Raw genomic sequence first — 9,069 nt, forward strand, 5'->3', positions numbered from 1 at the left:
ACTCCTAGGTGTCTATCCAAAAGTAATAAAAACGGAGACTCAGACAGATACTTATACATCAGAGTTCATGATATTGGTGCAGCATTATTCACAATAGCCAAATGTGGAAACAACCCAAGTGTTCATCAATAGATGAATGAATAAACAATGTGGTATATACATACAATGGAATATTATTCAGTCATAAAAAAGAATGAAGTTCTGATACATGCTACAACATGAATGAACTTGGGAAACATTACCCTAAGTGAAATAAGCCAGAAACAAAAGGACAAATATTGTACGATTCCACTTACATGAAATATTTAGGGGGCTGGCCCGGTGGCGTAGAGGTTAAGTGCACGCGCTCTGCTGCTGTGGCCTAGGGTTTGGATCTCAGGTGTGCACCAACACACCACTTGTCAAGCCATGCTGTGGCGGCGTCCCATGTAAAGTAGAGGAAGATGGGCACGGATGTTAGCCCAGGGCCAGTCCTCCTCAGCAAAAAGAGGAGGATTGGCAGATGTTAGTTCAGGGCTGATCTTCCTCACAAAAAAACAAACAACAAAAAAGAAATATCTAGAATGGTCAAATTCATAGAGAAGAAAGTAAATTAGAGGTTAGCAGGGACTGTGAGAAGGAGAGAATGGGGAGTTATTGCTTAATGGGTACAGAGTTTCTGTTTGAGGTGATGAAAAATTTTGGAACTAGGTGATAGCTGTACAACATTGTGATATCACAATTTTAAAAAGGATACCACAGAGGTGAGGTGCCCTTCTCATTACATAACGTCAGGGGGTGCCTGATAGCCACATGACTAATTGGTGATGTTAATCTTGATCAGTTGGTTAGGGTAGTGCTTGCCAGTTTTCTCCACTTTAAAGTTTAATATTTGCCCTTTCTATATTTTTTGGAAGCAAGACTACAAGTCCAGCCCACTCTCAAAGTGGGGAGGAAGTAGTTAACCACCATCTCCTGTAAGGAAGAGTATCTCCATACATTATTTGGAATTCTTCTGTAAAGATTTGTTTCTACTCCACCATTCACTTATATATTAGGTCATTTATTTATATCAGTATGGATGCATGTATACTTATTTTATACTTTGGATTATAATCTAATACTATGCTATTTATTTTATTGCTCAAATTATTCCATTTGGCCATTGGGGAGCTCTCTCAGGTTGATTCCTCTATCCCTTTGAAAATTTAAACATTTCTTTCATTTTTCATATTACAAGACGCTCCAGACTTATTTTGTATTTTCCTTTCCCCAGCTCTAAAATCAGACATTTCTCTAAGGATCTTTGGTTGCTTTTATTGGAGAAGGGTACTTTGAAACCAAAATCTGGGCACAAGGTGTGCTCATTACCATGGGGATGTCATTGCTTCTAGGCCCTCTCAGTGGACAGTACTAGGTAGTGTAAGTATGGGTATTAATTCATGTATACACACATATCTATCATTGTTTCTATTTCTTTATCTGCATGTGTATTAGGCTAAACATGAGTTCATACTGATGTCTCCAACTCTAATCCAGTACAGGGTTCATTTAGGCTCCCCTTCTTGCTTTCTTCCCCTCTTACTTCTGTTTCTGACAGTGAGAGAACCCTGACTCCGACATCAATTATATGTGTACTTATTTGATCAACCCCAGTGTACATGTAAAACAGTTTCAGAATTGTTAATCCATATCCCGTGAGAAATAAATTCAGCTGGAGTACAGTGTTTATATACGGTGTGCGGACCTTTTTGGATGCTTGAAGAAATTTGATTATGGGCTGGATATATTAGTTGATACCAAAGAACTATTGTTAATTTTGTTGGGTGTGATAATGGCCTTGTGGTTATGTAAGAAAATGTCCATATTTTTAAGAGATGTTTACTGAGATTTGTAGGGATGGAATGATGTCTGGACTTTTCTTTAAAATACTTCAGCAAAGAAGACAAAAGAAATAGAGGGAGTGGAAAAGGATAGATAAAGCAATGTGGCAAAATCTTGAATAATTGTAGACTGAGTAATAATCTAGGATATGAGAGTTCTTTGTACTCTTCTCTCTACTTCTGAGTATGCTTGCAATTCTTCATTGTACAAGATGATATATTATTTTAAATCATATTTATTTTTGATAGGCAAATCATTTACTTAGTGAAAATTAAAAAGATATCAAAAGACATAAAACGAAAAATTAGTCTTCCTTTTCCTGCTGTTCCCAGCTACCAAATTCTCATTTCCAAAGGACATTGATAGTGCTAATGCTTGTGTATCTTTCCACAGATCATTTATATATTTATAAATAAATGCATATATTTATATATATTCCATTTCCCCCATACACAAATGATAGCATACTTTATATTCTGTTCTATACCTTTTAAAAAAACGTTTAATTTTATAATTTCGGATTTACAGAAAAGTGCAAATATAGAAGAATTTCTGTTTACTTTAATCCAGATTCCCCAAATGTTAACATTTTACCACATTTGCTTTGTTGTTCTCTCTGTTATTAGTTTTTTCTGTTCCATTTGAGAATAAGTTGCAGACATAATGCTCCATTACTCCTAAGTATTTCAGTGTGTATTTCCCATAAACCAGGACATACTCTTCCATAAACACAGTACTATTATCACAATCAAGAAATTAACATTGATATGGTACTACTATCTAATCTAGAAACCTTATTCGAATTTCACCAGTTGTCCCACAAATGTCCTTTATAGAAAGAGAAAAAAATGTTTTTTCTCTCCAGGATCACATGTTGCATTTAGTTGTCCCTTAAAAAATAAGTAAAAACCAAGTTTATAAATTGGAAAATGAAAACCCATCACCCCTGACTCTATTCCCCAAAGATAAACATGGTTGACAGCCTATATATAAATCTTTCCAGAACTTCTTTCAATGCATATGCTAACACACAACACACATATATGTTATATACATTAAACAAAAATGTGATATTATGCATAACCTCTAAGATTTGTTTTTAGTTAATATTTCATTTTTATCTTTATATATGCATCATTCTTTATAAAGCTTGCATGATTTGATTAATTATACCTTAATTTAATGAATCAATTCTCTATTGATGGACATATAGAGTGTTTCTAATTTTTAACTATTGCAAAAACATGCTGTAATAAACATCTTTATTCATTTATCTTTGCCCACCCATGCAATTATTATTATTATTTTTTTTTTTTAAAGATTTTATTTATTTATTTTTTCCCCCCAAAGCCACAGTCGATAGTTGTATGTCATAGTTGCACATCCCTCTAGTTGCTGCATGTGGGACGCGGCCCCAGCATGGCCAGAGAAGCAGTGCCTCGGCGCGCGCCCGGGATCCGAACCCGGGCCGCCAGCAGCGGAGCGCCCGCACCTAACCGCTAAGCCACGGGGCCGGCCCCATGCAATTATTTCTAAAAGCAACTTTCTAGATGTGAAAGTGTTCCTTGAGTATACACATTTTATAAATATTTCTTGAATCCATCATCTTTCCATTTTACCACCCTTGCTTTCTTTTAGTCTCTCTTAATTCCTTGCTTTGATTACTCTGATTGCCTCCTAACTCCTCCCTGCCTCTGTGTTTGCCCAACTCCATTTCATCCTACCACTGCTGCCAGGTCCAGTTGCTGCTCTGCTTAAAACTGCCTGACACTTTCAAGACAACTTACGGAGCATAGCACTCAAGCTCTTTGTGATCTACATTTCTTTTTGCACCTCTCAGCATTTGGTCAAAAGCACTGTGCACTTCAGTCACGTTGAATTTAAATCATGCGCTCTCTGTGTGCCTTTATGCAAACTGTTTCCTTTGCTTGGCATATCCTCCAGATTAACTTCTATTCGTCCTTCCAGACTCAGCTCAGATATCACTTTCTCCAGATGCCTACTCTGGCCTGCCCACTGAGGGGCGCTCCCTGAGCATCTTTTGCCTGTCTCTATCATGGCCCTTGTCTAACGGTGTTATAATTGTTCACTCCTCTCTCTCTCTAACCAGACCGGGACTATAGCTTCACTTTGAGATTACCAGTCCTTCCACGGTGTCTGACATGTAATAGGTGCTCAGTAACTATGTGATAAATGATGGAATAGGAAAGGAAATTATCAGGGAGAATCTTACCTGGCTTCCAGATCCAAGTTAGCACACTCAAACAGGAAACACATGTCAACAGGAAAAGAGAAATTTAGGGATGAAATGAAGAAGACTGGTGGTTATGTAAAGTTGCCACCATTGGGGGGCCGGCCCGGTGGCTTAGCGGTTAAGTGCCCACGCTCTGCTGCTGGCGGCCCGGGTTCGGATCCCCGGGCACTCACCGACACACCGCTTCTCTGGCCATACTGAGGCCGCGTCCCACATACACCAACTAGAAGGATGTGCAACTATGACATACAACTATCTACTGGGGCTTTGGGGAAAAAATAAATAAAATAAAATAAAAATTAAAAAAACAAAAAAAGAACTTTAAAAAAATTTTTTCTAAAGTTGCCACCATTGGGTACTATAGAAGGATCCATCTGGCAATTAAATCTTTCATTCAACAGGGATTTCCCGAGCAAATGCCACTGAACAAGCACTGTTCTAGCCACTGGGAATATAGGAAGGGAGAAGATAAGTCTTCGCTCTTGTAGAGTTTGCATTCCCCTGGGGTTCTAGCAGGGCAAATTTATCTAAGCTCCTACTGAATCCCAGGCACAGAGCTAGGTGGGGATAGGGATGGGATACGAAAACAAGAAATTTCATCTGTCCCTTCAAAAAGGCTGCGACCTCACAGGGAATCCAAATGTAGATACAATTATACACACTACAAAGCAGAATATGTGATCATTACAGAAACATTAATTCACCCAGTCGACAAATATATTGAGCTTCTATATCATGTACCAACTGTACATGGTAACAGATATGGCTCTTGCCTTCAAGGCACTTCCAGTATAGTAGGAGAAAAAGACATGTTTTTAAAAATCTCACAAATAAATACATAACCTTTAAGTACATTAAGTACTGTCATAAAAGATGAAACACCGGGAATGATAAGAGCATATAATTTGGGAAGGCTTCCCTGAGGAAGTATGGAATACTGTGAGCACAGAGAGAAAAGAGAAATCAGATTATCCAACGAACCTGAAATCAACAATCCAAAGAGGCTTATACACCCCTATGTTCATCACAGCATTATTCACTATAGCCAAGAAGTGGAAGCAACCCAAGTGTTCCTCGACTGATGATTGGATCAAGAAGATGTGGTATATATATATACAATGGAATACTACTCAACCATAAAAAAAGACAAAATCGTCCCATTTGCAACAACATGGATGGACCTGGAGGATATTATGTTAAGTGAAATAAGCCAGAAAGAGAAAGACAAACACCGTATGATCTCACTCATGTAGAATATAAACCAACACACAGACAGAGAAAATTGTATTGTGGTTATCAGGGGCAATGGGGGTAGGGGGGTGGGCACAAGGGGTGAAGGGAGACGTGTATGTGGTGATGGAGAAACAAAAATGTACAACCAAAAATTTCACAATGTTATAAACTATTAAAACATCAATAAAAAAAAAGAGAAATCAGATTGATTTAGGCAGGTTTCCTAGAGGAACAGGTATTTGAATGACCCTTAAACAAAGTGAAAGTTTCTCCTGTAGAGGTGGAGGGAAGGGGCATTCCAGGCAGAGAAAAAGCACTAGTAAACTCATCAGTCTGGGAAAGTACGGGGTGGTCCAGTGTGACCGAAGGGAAGAATGAATGAGACATCAAGAGGGATGGTGAGGAAAAGAAGACATTATGGAGAAAAAAGCTGGAGAGATGGACTGAAGCCTCTATACAGGAGTTTAGACTTTATTTTTTAAGCTAGTGGTTCCCCCAAGCAATAGGCAGATCCACTGAATTAGAATCTGAGAGGGAATTTTGTGGGTAAAATGAAGATCAGCCATTGCATGAAGTTGCCACCAGAGGGTACCATAGGAGAAGGTCTACCTGAGAAATTATTGAGCACTTCCCCTGTGCCAAGGATGTATTTTAAAAGTTCCTGGGCTGGCCCCGTGGCTTAACGGTTAAGAGCCTGCGCTCCGCTACCGGCAGCCCCGGTTCGGATCCCGGGCGCGCACCGCCGCACTGCTTGTCTGGCCATGCTGAGGCCGCGTCCCACATACAGCAACTAGAAGGATGTGCAGCTGTGACATACAACTATCTACTGGGGCTTTGGGGGAAAAATAAATTAATTAATTAAAAAATAACAAAAAATAAAAGTTCCTCAGGTGATTGTGCTGCTCACTCAGCTAGCCTTAGAGACTGCTGCGTTATACAATGGAGAACCATCAGAGGCTTTTGAGCAGGCTAGAAATATGATCAACCCCATATTTTATAAAACATACCTCTGGGATCCAGACACAAAATGCCACATATTGTATGATTCCATTTATATGATATGTCTGGAATATGCAAATCCATAGAGACAAAAAGTAGACTGGGGTGATTGCCTAGGGTAATGGGAGAAGTAGGGAGTGACCGCTAATGGCTAATGGGTTAAGATTTCTTTTGGGGTGATAAAATGTTCTTAAGTGGGATAATGGTAATAGTTGCACAACTATGTGAATATACTGGAAATTACTAACTTGAATAGTTCTAAAGAGGTGAATATTATGCTATGTAAATTTTATCTCAATAAAGCTGTTATCAAAATTAAAAAAAAAAAAAAAACATACCTCTGGGGACAGATTGAAGGGATGGAAGGTCACAGACAGGGAGATTAGTTGGTAGGCTATTGCAATGGTGTTATTGCCCAAGTTGGGGGTCTTCTGCCCACCACAAGACATGCCAATAGTCAAGAGGCAAGGTGGTAGGAGAGAAAGGACTATTTATTACAGCTTGCTGGCAAGAGGGAAGATGGCCAACTAATGTCCAAAAAAAAAACCCATCTTACAGAACAAAGATTACAGGCCAGTTATGTACGGGGCTGGCCTCCGGATGGGAGAGGCATCTGGTCTCTGGGTGGGGGCATCCATCTGACCTCCAGGTGGGGCAGACATCTGGTCTTAGTTCCTAATCATCTTTTGTTTTACTTGATAGGCATCAGAGACCAGAGCAACACCCTACACCCTGATCTTTTAGTTGTCCTTGACTCTTTGCCCGGGGGTCATCACATTCCTAAGGAACTCAAGAGAACAAAGTTATCAACTTATAGCAGCTAGGAGGTGCCATAAAATCCACAGAACATGTCTGGGCTAGTTAGTCAGAGGTCATTCAAAGTTACAATAGGGTTTCTTTTCTACAATATGGCTTCCCTTACACCAACCTTGTGTTGATCTGGTATCAGTGAGACAGGAGAGGGATGAGTGGTTCCGGAATAGGGCAGGAGCCAAGGGGTAGGAAGAAGATGACAACTGTGAGGCAGTTTTCAGAGACAGAACCAACAGGACTTGGTGACCAATTGGCTATGGGGCTACAAAGGGAGAGAGAGGGAGGGAAAGATGAAGGTCTCAGGCCTGGGTGATTAAGAGCATGATACTATGATAGCATGATGCTAGCCATGGCTGGAAACTGGGAACACAGGAGGAAGAACAGCTTAGTCTGTGGAACTGAGAGGAGTTTGGTTTTGAAGGCAGTGATGGATATGACCCAATGGGGTTAATACCAGGGCTCAGAGCTGGGGCCTGTATTCTCACTCTAAGCATCCTTTCTGAGTATGTGAATTGTAATTTTTTGAAAGTTTTCTTCTGCTCCTTGCATCATCTATGTTTGTTATTGTCTATGGCTTTCATGCTGGAGCTTTCCTCAAATGTTAGTGATCCTTTGTTGGGGAGATCAGGTAACTATGCTGTCCCTGGACTTTAGGAGGAAAGAGAAAGATCTAAAGTGTCTGTATCTAAGGTCCTTGTATTAGTTAGGGTTCTGCAGAGAAACAGAACCAGCAGGAGATGATAGATAGATAGTAGAAAGATGGATGACAGATAGATAGGGATATATATTTATATATACTCTTGAGAGAGAGACAGAGAGAGAGATTTATTATGACAAATTGGCTCACACCATTATGGAGGCTGAGAAGTCCCAAGATCTGCCATCTGCAAGCTGGAGACCCAGGAAAGCTGGTAGTATAATTCAGTCGGAGTCCCAAGGCCTGAGAACCAGGGAAATCAATGGTTTAAATCCCAATCCGAGATCTGGAGAAGATGAGAGGAGATGTCCCAACTCAAGCAGGAAAACAGGAAGCAAAAAAGGGCCAATTCCTCCTTCCTCTGCCTTTTGCCCTATTCAGGCCCTCAACTGATTGGATGATGCCCATTCACATTGGGGAAAGCAATTGGCTTTATTAAGTATACATTTTCAAATGCTAATCTCATCCAGTAACACCCTTGAAGACACACCCAGAAGTAATGTTTAATCTGGGCACCCTGTGGCCAGTCAAGTTGACACATAAAATTAATCATCACAGTCCTTGAGGTCTTTGAAGGCAGAGGATTTTTGTTCACCATTATAGCCCCAGGATCTAGCACAGTAAACAGTTGATCAATATTGGCTGAATATATGAATGAAATTAATTGAGCACACCCAGGTATATGTAATCCAATTTCTATTAGAATTTCTTTCTCTATTAGTCTGATAAATTGTGTAGTATTGAAAATTTCCTAAAAGACCACCTTCTCTTACTGTAGATTTTATATTCTATATCAGTGATCTCCACACTATAGCCTGGCAAGTTTCAGGTGATTGGGTCCATAAATTTTCACCCAACTAAACTTTTGTATCTCCCTCCCAACTTTGCTACACATTTCTGGAGATCACACTTAATTATCAGGATTTAGTAAGAAAGCAAGACGAAATAAAACCATATTTTAAAAAATTTGTCTTAAGAAGAACAATTAAAAGCATAGCTATCACCAAGATATTTCGCCATTTACCAGAGTGGGGAATACTGGAGGAAGAGCCCGTTGAAAGGAGGCATGCCCACTCTGGACTTACTAAATTTGAGATGCCTATTAAACAGACACATCAAGTAGACAGTTAGATAGCTAATTCTAGAGTTTATGAAAGAGATGAGGGCTGTACCTATAAATTTGGGAAATATTAGTGTGTAGATGCTACTG

General features: G+C 39.6%; 1 protein-coding gene across 3 annotated transcripts in view; it reads right to left on the bottom strand.

Annotated features, from left to right (window-relative positions):
* Nucleotides 1-8,192, bottom strand: part of RNF212B (ring finger protein 212B) — a 47,844-nt gene extending 39,652 nt beyond the window's left edge. Inside the window, exon 1 of one of the 3 annotated variants that reach the window (XM_087423590.1) lies at nucleotides 8,012-8,192. Coding sequence is in view for 2 of the 3 variants with exons in the window: in XM_087423593.1 (XP_087279719.1) it covers nucleotides 8,010-8,014 (5 nt within the window). In the remaining variant the exon portion in view is untranslated. Of the gene's footprint in view, nucleotides 1-8,009 lie in introns of all 3 variants that reach the window. The other 2 variants (XM_087423593.1, XM_087423587.1) reach the window with 2 other exon arrangements.
* Nucleotides 8,193-9,069: the final 877 nt, after the last annotated feature.

Source organism: Ceratotherium simum, chromosome 3 (assembly GCF_057802395.1).
Source record: "Ceratotherium simum simum isolate JZ-2026a chromosome 3, ASM5780239v1, whole genome shotgun sequence".
Taxonomy (NCBI): domain Eukaryota; kingdom Metazoa; phylum Chordata; class Mammalia; order Perissodactyla; family Rhinocerotidae; genus Ceratotherium; species Ceratotherium simum.